The 13293-nt window shown below is 42.4% G+C and overlaps 1 protein-coding gene across 1 annotated transcript in view; it reads left to right on the forward strand.

Moving 5' to 3' along the window:
- The window catches only part of CCDC85C (coiled-coil domain containing 85C), a 110875-nt gene that overhangs the window by 73823 nt on the left and 23759 nt on the right, over positions 1 to 13293 (forward strand). The window contains exon 3 of the mRNA XM_085061413.1: positions 9880 to 9984. Within this exon, the coding sequence (XP_084917539.1) occupies positions 9880 to 9984 (105 nt within the window). The remainder of the gene's footprint in view (positions 1 to 9879; positions 9985 to 13293) is intronic.

The raw sequence follows: 13293 nt of genomic DNA on the forward strand, positions 1-13293 counted from the left end.
TTGCAAATTTGAGACAATCATATAATTTCTTGCAACTTAAAATTTTGGAAGGGCTGGAGCTGAATTTCTTTGTTGGAGTCTGTGTGAGAGAGATGCACACATGCAAAGCTCTGCCATGCCCCATTTGTTTCTGTTGTGGGTAAGCAAGAACATTGGGTTTAATGAGGCTCAGTTTAACCTCCAGCTGTGAAATACAGGATTAGTCATATCCTGTGCTTAACCAGCTTTGTAATAATTTCACTAGATTCCACTTTTTTTCTCTGTATGAGGACAGGGCCAGGGAAAAAGCTCTTAATTGCAGTTAGATCAGGCTATGAAGAAGCAGCTTTTTGAGTCTTTGAAACATGTGGAGAGGTTCAAAGTACGCAGAGTCTCAGTGATCAGTCCATCTGAGAAGTGCTGAAAAATGTCTTGAGGGAAAACTAAGCAATAACTGCAGAGGCTTAAAAACAGATTTTTGCAATGAGTAAAATGCCAAATTCAAGCCCAGATCAAGAAAAATTCAGTTTGATATCTGAAAACATCTTGGGCAAGAATGGGAAGGATATTAATCATTCATTGCTTTGAAAAAAAAAAGCCTCTTTACCCAAAACTGTAAGTTTATGACAACATTTTCAGTTTTGTTTTGTTTTTCATGAAGCCAAAAATGCAAATCTAAATCTTTATAAGAGACTTTTAAAGAATATTGAGATTACCTCATAAAAATTGAGACTGGCTGCAAGTGATTCTCCCTGACTGTTTGAGTCCTGATCAGCAGAGATCTCGAAACATGGGAATGGTCCTCCAGAGGAGAGGGACTTAAGTGCCCAGCACAGCCCTCAGTCAGGGACCTTTGCTGATTTATTGGGAGAGGTTTCAGGTCTTTATTTTTCTCATTCCCAACAACTCTGTTGTTTCATGGGATGTGAGGAATGCCTTGAAGGCAGCCCAGCAGTGTTGCTGTGGCTGAGATTTTGGGAGGAGGAGCAGTGGTTCCCTTTGTCCTCCTTGCCTGGAGTACAGCTGACAGGGGAAAATGAGAGATGACTCCAGGGGATGGTCCAGACCTGTGCTTGAACTGCATCCATATCAACATCTGCTTCCCTGGGGGAACTGGGGCCGGATTCCTTAGCTTCTCCACTGGCACCCCTAGTAAAGACACTGATTTTGGTTCTAATGAGCCAAATTGTTGGAGCTTTATTAGCTCCATGACTTTGAAACTCAGTGGCATGCAAGCCACAGACCAGACTTGGGCTACACCAAACGCTGTAGCTCCATTTGGCTTTGTTAACTATTGAGCTGCATTTCTGTTTGGGTTATAGGTTGTGATACTTGAATCTCTCAGCCATGCCAGCTCATATTTCCTCTTGAGCAAAGCCTGCCAGTTGTGTGATTATAATTATATACTGCAATTGGGTTTGAACTGATTATCTGAGTCTCCTGTGAGTTATGGGCTTGATCTTTCTCTGCAGATCTAAAACAAGAGGACAAAAATACAGACACTCTTGAATATTAGCAGTGTACTAAAGTTTCTTACCTCAGTTGCTACAGAGGATGGAGAGGTTTGAAACTTGCACTGCTTTTATTGCCTGTACCCCACTGAGATACCTATAGAACTCTTTTTCCGAGAGTGATTTTACATGGTAAAATCTGCTAAGCCTCTTACCGTCTGTCTCCTGCCTTTTCCAAAGTTGTTAGCTCCCCCAATAGTAGAGAATTCCAGCTGTCACCAATGCAACCAGGTGAAATCTGATTGCCCCTCCAGCTTCTGTGAGCACAGATCACAATGTGAGGGGGAAGTCAAAGCATAGTCAGAAGTGGGGATCCTCATCTCTGTGTTACATTTGTGAATGGCTGAGGTCCAGCCATGGCACAATGCCCAAATGCATTTCCAGTTCCACATGAACCACTGAAAATGGATTTACTGATGGAATTGGCTGAGGCTGCGACCTCCTGGCTGAATACTGAAGAGGGATTCATTGGAGTAGGTGTCTTGACAGACTGTTATCCTCTAAAGCCTTTGTCACCAGTTCAGGAGTGATCCCCAGATGTGCTGCATGTACAACAGGGATATGAACCAGTGTAAAGGAATTTAATCTCTCCTGTTACAGAAAGCTCATATTATTACATGACATGGAAGATGTTAAATAGTTTTAATCCCATCCTTTAATTTTTTTTCCTTATTTGCAGAGTTCTTTCAAAATCAAAAATGTTGATTTTTTATTGCACTCTCATGTGTGAATTTCCAACTTGCCCGATAAATGCTGTTGAAGCTAATGGGACTCTTCACATATACTTAAAGTCAGATATGTGCTTTGCTGAGCTTATTTTTGCTTGAATATGTCTTGTAATGATAACTGCAATTACTGAACCTTAATTCAATTATTTGCTAGCTTCACACAGCGAAATTGCCCATCCCTCAGATTCCTGGTGCATGAGATACTAAAACATGGATTAATGAGATAAGGGGGAAGTATTTGTGCAAGGTCATGTGGTAGGGGATGTTCTCTGGGGCACGAAGCTGCCTAACAGGGCCACTCACTTGTGGTGCTGAGGTCACGAGAAACAGTGGACATTGCCCTGATGCCCATGTGAGAGCTGTGCAAGGCAGGTGCTTTGCACCACCTCCTTCATGTTATATGAGACGTGTTTCTGCTTTGCTTTAGCTCAGCAAAATATCTCTGCTCTCTTGTGACACCTAAGGCTACCTTGGGCCATGTCATTCCTGCAGAGCCATGTGCTCTGATAGTGCCATTGACCTCTTGCAGGTGTGGTGAAATGCCTGGAGCTGTAAAGAAGAGAAAGGTGATCAGTCTTCATCAACTGTTTGGGGGGTCACCATGCTCTGAATCTGGATAGTAAGATGTTAAAGTTTGTGCAGATAGTAATGGGTTCTGCAGGGCTTCATTCATCAATATGGGAAAAGGGTTGAAGTTCAAGTAATGATAATATTATCAAGTGCTGCATGTAAGACCATTTGGTCATGTGTGGTAAAGATACAGGCTTTTTTCAAGATGATGAAATAATTTTTTTTCTATTAAGTTTCCACATGTATATTGTTCTTCTGGCTTACTGCAACAGCTTGCCATGAAATTTCAGTAAGGTAGAGAGAGCTAATGCATCCATGAGCAGCTTCTTGGATCTGGGGGCTGCCTTTTAATACTGCTGCTGGTTGTTTGGGGCTCTGATTGCTTATTCTTTCGCTTGCTAATGCAGGTGATTTCCATTTTTAAATAATTTGAATGTATTAAATATGCCACTAATATTTATTTCCCTCCTGTACTTGTGCAGAATACATTGGTTAGTAATATCTGAGTTTTGGCCAACTTCAGTGCCATTTGCCAACATGAAGAGAAGTGAGCACTTTGAGCTAAATTGCTACAGGAAATAACAGGAAAATATTTGGAGGTAAACCTTCCATTTAATTAGTCAGTTACAAACAATGGGTTGTTGAGTGTCAAAACTGAGGCAGTTTCAATTACTGGAACAATTATGGTTTAGAGGATTGTTGCTGGTAGGTTTAAGAATTTATATTACAATGACAGGCAAATAATTCAGCTAATGGGCAGTGCAAGAGTCCATAAAGATGAAGGCAGCCTGACATAATGGCTGAAATAAAATCTTCTGGGTCTTTTTTTCTTCTTCACAAATGTATATAGTCAAAAGCCAAGGTGTCAACGGATTTTCCCATCTAACATCCAAGATTTATGGGGTGAAACTAAAATCTGAAATAAGAATGATTTTTTTTTTAAATATAGGCTTTTTTTTCCTTTTTTCTTTTTTTTTTCCACATAGAGAATTACCCAAATCATAAGCCCAAATCCTTATGGGCTTATCTGGTCAGGCTGTGATGCCCTGTCCCTATTGCTAAGGACCAGGTTCACTCTGATGTTTAAATGATGGCTGAAGGAAATCCTGTGTTTTGTAAAAAGGGAGGCAGCCACTAAAAATGGAAATTGCTTGTATGTCAGAGGGCTGGGTGATGGTGTGGCATAATAATTTGTCCAAAGAAGATATTCTGGACTGGTGTCAATAAGGGTATGTTCTCTTATCAACATTGAATTCTTTGCAGTATTCCGTTCCATCTAGTTGCATTTTATGCTGTTACATAATTTCTTCTAAAGTTATGTTGAAAGCAGATATAATATTAATACATTTAAGTGGTGCAGTGTGTGTAATCTGCTGTCTCTTGAGCTTAGTGCAAGTGGGTCTTGCGTTGTAGGAAAATGAAGCTGATTATTATAAACCCTCGGAAATGACAGCCCTTTGGGAAGTCTGCTGTCAGTGACTCGTGTGTGCTTGATTCTCTATTCTGGACACATTTTCCCATCCCTTTATAAAGGGACTCCCCAGAGGTAAACAAAAAGGGCCTTTGTAGGACTCTTCACCTTCAAATTGGCACTTTGTTGTGTGTTTTCTCAAATGACTCCTGGACCAGAGGAGAAAGTTTTCACAAAGCAGGAGGTCAGAAATGAGTTGCAAAGAGGTGAAGAGAGCAGCACCTCAGGTGCTCAGGTGGCACCAGGTCTGTCCCTCCTTGCTCCTGCCCTGCAGCAAGAGGACTCAGGTCTCTAGCAACTCTGTCGCAGCTACCAAGGCTCCTTGGGTGCCTTGGATATGCGCAGGCACAGGATGCCCATGGTTAGACACCCAAATTGCTCCCAAATGACCCCACAGCCCATGGCGAGAAGGGAAGCTGTGACCCTTTGTGAAGGCTTTAGTATTTCCACAGGGCACAGGGTCAAACTGATCATTTATGATTAAATACTTTTTTTAACCTCTTTTCAGCCTTCATCTGTTACAACTGATTCGAAAGGAGAAAAAAGTGTTTTCAATTAAAGGCTACTTATGTAATAACCCTGTTTTGAATGCTAATTCATGAATTACTGGGAGCTGACAGTGCTGCTTTTTAATTTTCCTTGGTCACTTCAGCACATAATTCTAATTGAAATAGTTTTTTGCTAATCTCTTTCATAAATGCTGAGAACTTTCTGTCAAGTAAATTTCTGTCTTTCTGTATTTAATTTATGTTAAGAACAGTCCATTTTGTTGCATCACAGTATTTCAGAATTAAATATTTGTCTTCTTTTTCTTCCTTCTAGAAGAAGTAACATTGAAGGGTAACAGAAAAGATAATTTGTCTAACTTGTCTCTTAAGTTTTCAACACTTTATCTTCGCAGTTGGTTCAACACGGCCACAGCACTGGTCTGACTTTGCTGGACAGAAACGGAGAGGAAAATAAATGTTTCTTCATAGTACTTTGACCCTAAAATACTGCAAACACCATCCATCTTCTTGTGTTATTTGTGTTATTTTTCAATTGAATCACTCAGCACAGTGGGTCAAAAAGTCAGAGGCCACCATTTCTTCTCTCTGCTAGCAGGATAGAAAGCTTTGATAGGAACAAGTGTTTGCTGTTTTTTCGTTGTTTTGTTTTGCTTTTTTTGAATGTAATTTTAGTCTTTGGTAAGCACCAAGACTTTAATTTCTATCTCAAGTGTTTAAAATTATACATTATTTTTTATGGAAAATACCACTTTCCACCCATCAAATTGCTTCTGTAATCAAATTGCTTCTGTTTTCTAGACAGAAAAAAAAGCTGGGCTTGCAGTCTATTTTTACTAAAAACCTTGTTTTGTTGGCCCTATTCTTTTCTCATGGGTAGGCCAAAGTCCCTTCCCTGGTGGGAGGGGCATTTCTGTGTCCATTTGTTTCATAAGAGGCTGACAAAGGCCAAAGAATGGTATCTTCTGCAGTCACTCTTAAGTTCTGCCTAGTTGAAAAATTTAGCAATAAATGTCATTATTTCCAAGTATTGAAGAGGGATTGTGTCTGAGTGCCCACTGTGGGGTGGCAGTGCTGGCAGTGGGTGGCACAGGTTTGGTCTGCAGGTGAAGGTGTTGGGTTGCAGGTTTGTCCCCATGCTCCTCATGGGATGGAGCTGGGAAAGGGAGGCAAAGCCATGGAGACAAGTGCTGAGTTAGACCAAGGCAGATCTTGCACTTTTGTACCTCTGTGAAAATCAGAAAATGCCTTTTAATTTTGTTTTTCATTATGGGTAAAACTAGTGTTTGAAAAAATTCACAGTAAGAGAGCAAGAGCCACTCCAGAGTAGCCAATGGCCAGGTGTTTGTGTTTTCTGGAGACAGGTGTGTTTGACCAGCTTAAATAAACTCTGGCTACGAATCTCCTGAGCTCTCACTTGGTCTTCTTTGCAGTGTCCCTCCTTCTGTCTCTGCTCCTCAGCTTAGGAAATGTTTCCAATAAAAGTTCTATTGAGACTGCGTGCTCCCATGGAGTTTTAGTTCAGATGAAAATGATTTTACTGATATATTCCTTGAAACTCCAGAAATGTGAAATGATTTTACCTGAAGGGTAATTTATTATAGGTATGTTGCCCATTAGTTGAGATAATCTCCAGCAATGATGATGAACAGAGATGATCAGGGATTGTACTTTTAAAATGTCTTTCTGACTAGAAAAGCAATTTGGGATCCACTTACATCTCAGTAATGAAAATTGGGTAAGGTAATAAGAGATTTCATTTTGTGAGTGAATTGACAATGCAAATATCAGGATTTTTAATTTAGGTTTAAGTGGAGTAATGGCTACTCATTCTGATGCATCATTAGTCATATTGCTTTTTAATGAGGGATTCACTTTCTTTCCCTGGTTAGCTCTAACACTGATAGCAAAGCCCAAGGAATGTGCAAATGTTTAGGGAGGTCTGTTGAATGTGTGTCACTGCACCATTTTAATTTTGAAAAGGAAGAAAAAGCAGTTTTCTTTCTATGGCAAAAAAATATGTTTGCTTTTAGTGCAAGGGAGATAAATAACACAGAGCTGTGATTGGTAGCTGTTGTAAAAAAACCCCAAGCAATTAGAGTAAGATACATTTCCAAATAACTCCTGGAAAATACAGGAGGAGAATTGCATTGAGTGGAGTGCTCATGAAAGGGGCTGGCTTTATGACAGACAGTGGGAGGAAAAAGTTTACTCTGCCCATCTCTGACAGGGATATCTTATAAATAATGTCACCTGAAGATTCTTTTTGCCCTAGCAAACCCGCACCCTGCCCCAAACACCTCGTTCCTCTTCTGGGTAGGTCTCTGCTCAGCATTTTTATTTCTTAGATGTCTTTTCTTTTACTTGTCCTATTTTTTTTCTCGTTTTCCTTTCTGTTCTTTAATTAAGAGCTTGTTTTGATGTTCATTGAACTCAGTGGGAATCTTTCCATCAAATTGAATGCATTAGGTCAGATTCATAATCAGCAGCCACTGAAACAACCTAACAATAGTTTTGTCACACACTAGTGCAGTCTTAAATGGGATTTGCTTTAAAAAAGCGATAGAACTAATCCATTATAAACACTTGTTAGAGCAGAGTTTTGACTGTATCTGTATTTACCAACACAATTTCAACCAATTTAAGACAAATTGAAATTAATGCAGACTTTTGCTCCAGGCAGGAGCATAGGGCAGTTAATTAAATCAATTTAAACTAGCGTATTTTAGTGACAGCAGTGTGATACTGGGTGCTGCCTGGACTTGGGTTTTGTTGTCTTCCTTCCTTTGGTGGGCAAGGCATTTTGACTTTCTGTGAGGCCAAGCTGTAATGTGACGAAACACTTTGTGCATCCAATGTAGAGCAACCCATTCAGACTGGAAGGCAAGAGAGCAAGTTTCTGGGATGCAAACAAATGTCCACCAAATCTCTCTTTCTCAGGCCTCTTTCTACACTTGTGGTGCCCCAAAATCGTGTGGCATCTTGCAGGTCTCATTGTGGTTTGCAAAAGTCTGATCAGTCCATGGCCTTTAAACACTCCTGAGGCAATTCATACCCTTCTGGAGCAGAGACTTCAAGGACATCTGCAACCTCTGGGGTCTCCAGTGCAAAGATACAACCTCACATTTTGGCTCTGCTGTTTTATTCTGCTTTTCTCTTGGCCATGCAAGTGCCCCTCATCACTGATATCAGGGAAGAGTGCCTGAGCTCCTGAGCTGACAGTCCAAAGGAGTGAGTAGCAATGTCAGGACCTCTTCAGGAGACTGCTGTGTCCCCACACACACAATAGTGGTGAAGAGGTTGCACCTAGCAGGGCAGTGGAAACATAGCCAGCCAAGGTGAAATTCTTTCAGGATAACCACCACGAGACATCACATGCCTGGGACACTGCCAGTAAACTAAGAATCTTACCCTCTTCTTTTGTGACCTGCTAACCTTCCATTGAAATTATAAACCTCCCAGAATAGTGGTGGAAACTCAGTTTTGCAGCAGTCACTTTTCAGTTTCAGAAGGAGTTATCTCCTTCAGATCTCTCTCTCTCTCTCTCTCTGACTCTCTGTTGTGAAATGTGAAAGAAATATAGGCCACATCTTCTCTCTTAATAAATTCAGGGGAATCCCAGACATCTGATATGTTGAACTCATTCTGTATCACTTGATGCCATGTGAGACACAACAGTTCCCAGCAGATTGGGCCATCCAGGACTAGGATCCATTTCTCATGATGGCTTGCTTGAGAACTGCCCTTCTCTTCACAGCTTATAAAAGGAAAGTTGATAGGGTGAGGGCTCCAGAATGGTTGTGAAAGCACCAGATCACTGTAGGAGTTTTAACCTAAGAAAACAACATTTTGAAATAAAAGCAAAGCTGAATGTCAACTAAAACAGGCCACGTAGCTACAAGAAAATGTTTCTGACACTGATAGAAAATGACGTATCCACTCAGAGTGCACCAATTCTTCTCTTGGAGCAGGAAATGGAAATGAACTTTCGATATTTCCAGAAATTTGTGCACAGCAGCAGTCCCCAAAGTCTCCATTATGTTCAGGCCTTTGGGTTACTGTGGGGTTTTTATATACAATTGAGTTGATTTACGAGATTTCCTGTTAAATTTTATTGCTCCAATGACTTTTCTTTGGTTCTTTTGAAGTAGAAAACATCATTTCTACAGCAAATGCAAGTTGAAAGTCTTAATGGAGCATAAAAATCTGAAAGGTCATGATTTTTTAGCTTTAAAATAGAGGACAGTGCACTGCTTGATACTCTTAAAAATATGAAAAGTTAATGAGGATGTTTATTGGTGATAAAGATAGAATCTTCTCCCAGACCTTTGATTTTGACTACTTGTGTATTGGCTTTTTGTGGGTGTGCTTTTATAAATGAGAAACACTTCTCATTCTTCACATTTCAAGATCACAGAGAGAGCTAATAACATAAGGCAGAAACTTTGTCCCAGGGAGATTATTCAGTACTCCTAACATGCAGTGCTGCTTCCCCCTTTGAGCACAGACTGTTGGTTGCATTTATCTGGTTTCTAGGGTCATACAGGCTATATTTATTTGACTTTGTTTAAGACCTGTGTGTGCAGGCAAATTTGTAACCAAATAAGAAACTGTTCCTGTCAACATACATTTTGCAAGCATAGGTGAATCATAGCAGCACTGCTTACAAACCCTCAATCTAGAAAATGTCTCCTGGTGTGGGTTTTTGTGGTGCTTTTTTATTTTGTTTTTTTGTTTGTTTGTTTTGGATTTGTGCTTTTTTTTTTTGCTGATTTTGATTTAATCTGACATCTTAAAAATATTTCTTGTATGTTATGTGCATCTTAACAAATGTTTTTATTGAGCATGTAAAAACTTAGGTAAAACAAAAATGTCTTCCTGCTGTATCACTTAATGTAGCAGACCTTGAACAGTTCACCTCCAACTGCTTGCAGGTTTTTTCTCTATGTCTGGAAGTGGAAAAAGCATTTTATTACAATGATCACTGTCACTGTTGTTACAGGGAACAGGTCAGGGGACAGATGTGGTCATGGGAAAAGCCAGGGCAGCAGGAGTGGCACAGCTTTCTTTCTTCTCATTAATATGGAATGTCCTGTTTTCTGTTGTCTTTGCAGCAGTCCAGCACGGGGGACCTGAGGACTCTGAGGAAAGGATTGTCCCCGTACCACTCTGAGTCACAGCTCTCGTCACTGCCACAGTACCAAGACGCCCTGCAAAATGTAAGAGAGTTTTTCTTATCGATCCAGACAGAGTCATGGGTTTTCCTGAAAGTGGACATGGCTGTGGGGGGCCTGTGAAGGTTGCAGGGGAGCTCTCCCAAGTGATTTTTCACCCTGAAACTAGTGTTGCAAGCTGCCACTGTTGGAAGGATGGAGAGCCCCTGGAACATTGATCTTTGCCTGACTTTGGTTCATCAGCTTCCCAGCACAGGTATTCAGTCCACTGACAGTCACTGTTGTGCATCTTTTAAAGTTAGGGTGAATCTTGTTACACCTGCAGTTTCTTCTTGGTAAGTGCCCTGTGCCTGCCGTAAAAAAGCTGGATGTGGATGAGGTTTGCCAGGAGTCTGGCAGTGCATGGACAGGATTGTTTAATGAATAAGTTCTTAGGTTTTTCTGTATCACAAATGAGGTTTGCGCTTCCTGAGCTTTGCCTGCATTGCTTCTCAAACAACAGAAGAATCTTGAATAAAGCTTCTTGCAAAAGATGGATACTGTGCTGCTGTGCCAGGGCTCCTCCTGCACCCATGTGCCAGGCATGGCTGAGGATCCCAAGCCCTGCCAGGTGACTGCCTTCCAGATGTTCCCCTCACTGCTTGGGCCTCTCTGTTTGCTTGGTGATATTGTTTTCCAGATTACAGGAAGAGCGTAGAAGCAGTCAGAGAGTCCTGCTGGGAGTGGGCTGTGAGTGTTATGAATGTGAGCAAAATCCTGATTGTACCACTGCTGGAGAGCCTCTTGCTCCATGTCTGGGACACTGGTCAGCAGAGCTGTGGGTCCTGTAGGAGCAGTCATGTGTTGGCTGCTTGATTAGGAGAGTCATTCTGTGGATTTAGTGTATCTCTTACAGTTGTAAAGAGGGGCACAATAATAATTTAATAAAGTTTGCATAAATAAAGCTCAAGTATGGAAAGTATAGAAGCAGATCTCTTTCCTATTCCTGCTAAATGGCAGGATGGATGGAGATGCTTCAAACAAAAAAAAAGGGGATGAAATTGTCCAGGTGAATATTCACTTTTCTAAATTTGTGCCCCATGTATAAAGACAGGAGACCTTATCAGGGGTGCAGAGACACTTGAACCTGGAGATGTTTGTCTGGCTGTGCCAGTATTACAGTTTTGGACATTTTGGCGTGCTGCCCTCACGCTTAGGCTTTTGATCCCCAGCTTTGTTCCAGGTGGGCTATGCTTACTCAGCCTGTGCTGGTTGCCACAGTAAGTGCTGCTACTCATAGTTTTATGTTTATCATGTCAGTCAGGCTGGGATACGTCCAGCAGCTCTCTGCAGAGGAGCTGGGCTGGGATGGGAGCTGGCAGGGGAGTTCTCTGCTCGAGCATCAGCCCCCGCAGCTCACCGGGGCTGTGTGAGGGCTGGTGGCAGATGGTCCTGCCTGCTGGAGCCCTTCCTGGCTACTTGTCCCTATTTTCTCTCCTTCCTCAAGGAAGAGATGGCACCTGGCATTTATGGAGAGCCTGGGTGCTGTGTGACATTCACTTTCATCTGTCATCCTAGCTGTGTTCTGCCTTCTTTGCAGGAAGTTGATAGAGAATAAACCAAAACAGCTTTGGATCCAAATCCTTATTGCCTGAGATACTTACGTAGCCATTTATTTACTTATTCCTACCAAAATCTCTTTGCTTTGTGGCTTGACATGAGACATTGTTTTTGTGACGGGGGATAATCATCACAAATTCATGCCAATGTCTTTGAATGTCTTGAGCACCTCCCAAAGGCAGACATTTAGATGTACCTGAGTTTCTCTGTGGCCTTTTTTAATAGATAGCAGGTATGAGTTTGTGAGAAATCATTCCTCTTTGTGCCTGCACAAGCTTCATGTGGGTGAGTGATGGACAATTGGTGTCAGCTTCAAAGCTGTCACATCTGCTCAGGCTTTCATTGTCGGCACTGCCTGTGCAGCTCTTTGGGGCAGTTCCTCAGCACATCCCTCAGTGTCACACAGTTTACTAGCAGGCATTGCTCCAGCTCTGCAGGGCCCTGACACAGCCCAGCTAATGACACAGCTGGGTGTTTCTAATGGGCCCTGGATCAGGGACACTGGTGCACACTTGAGATACAGGATCAAAAGGCACTCACAGTTGCAGTCTGTGCTTTGTGCAGAATGGGGGAATTACAGATTTGCTCTGTAGTCTGCAGTGGTTGCCGAATATCCAGCAGTATCAGTCCTGAGGGTTAGTGTGGCCAACAAGACCCTGGCCTTTGCAAGGGAAGGTGTGATATATAATTGCAGCCAGCAGCTAAACTAAACATCACACAGCTGCTTGCTCACTCCCCCCACATCCCAGGGAACATGCAAGACCCCTGCAGCACAGCTGAGGATGAATGTGGGGGCTGAGGCATGGCCCAGAGCTTGCACCCCTCTCTTTTCTTTGGCCTCTTCATGGGTGCTCTGGCTGCCACGTGGACACGTTCTCTGCAGTTCTTCATGTACCTGCCTGCTGCACTCTGGCTGTGCCACAGGCCCATCTCAGTGCCCAGGCATGAGAAGGTGACCTGAGGGCTGCCAGTGTTCCTGTGGCTGAAGGTACCATCACCTCAAGAAGTTCATAAACCAGCTGCCTGGAGGAGCCATTTATCCACATTGGCAAAGAACACCATTAAACATGAACCAGCTTGTTACTGGCAGTCAGAGCTACCCTGGCTGGCTTAGACTTAAAATCTGCTAGCAGTGTTCGTGTGATTTATAATAGGAATCCTGCCTTTGGCTGAAGTAACTGTAAAAGTTTGTTATGGAAATCCTAAGACTAGAGTGGATGGAGTGTGGATAGAAAAGTGTGTGTGAAAACACCAGCAGGAGTTTTAGAGGAAGGGATGCTTTGGCCTGTGCTGATGGCCAAAGACGTGACTGGCAGCAAACAAATGGGTAAACACCATAGGATGTGTGGTTTGCGTCAGGACTGGGAGGTCTGTGCTGTGATAAGGCCACAGCACAGATGGCTCATCAGCAGAGGACTTGTTCCCTGATAACGGGAGCAATGTCACACCATGGTTTTTCTTCCGGTGGTTCCAAGAGGAAGGATTAGATAAGGTGACCAAAGTGATGGACAGGAGGCAACAAGCAGCAGCTTTCCTAGGGTTTATGGAGGGTGAGTGAGATGCTGAGATAATGATCAGCCTGTAATAACCACTGATGCCTAAAGCATGTGAAAAATGTGTCCCAGAACCCAGGTCTTTGCTGACAGTGAGGAAGGGTCAGAGCTGTCTTTAGGACTTGCTAGTGAGTGTCCCTTATCCTCTGTGCCACACACAGTGACCCTGACCACCTTTAGGTGAACATTTGAGTGTGTGTAG

This window comes from Lichenostomus cassidix, chromosome 5, assembly GCF_008360975.1.
Source record: "Lichenostomus cassidix isolate B80296 chromosome 5, HeHo_3.0, whole genome shotgun sequence".
NCBI lineage: Eukaryota > Metazoa > Chordata > Aves > Passeriformes > Meliphagidae > Lichenostomus > Lichenostomus cassidix.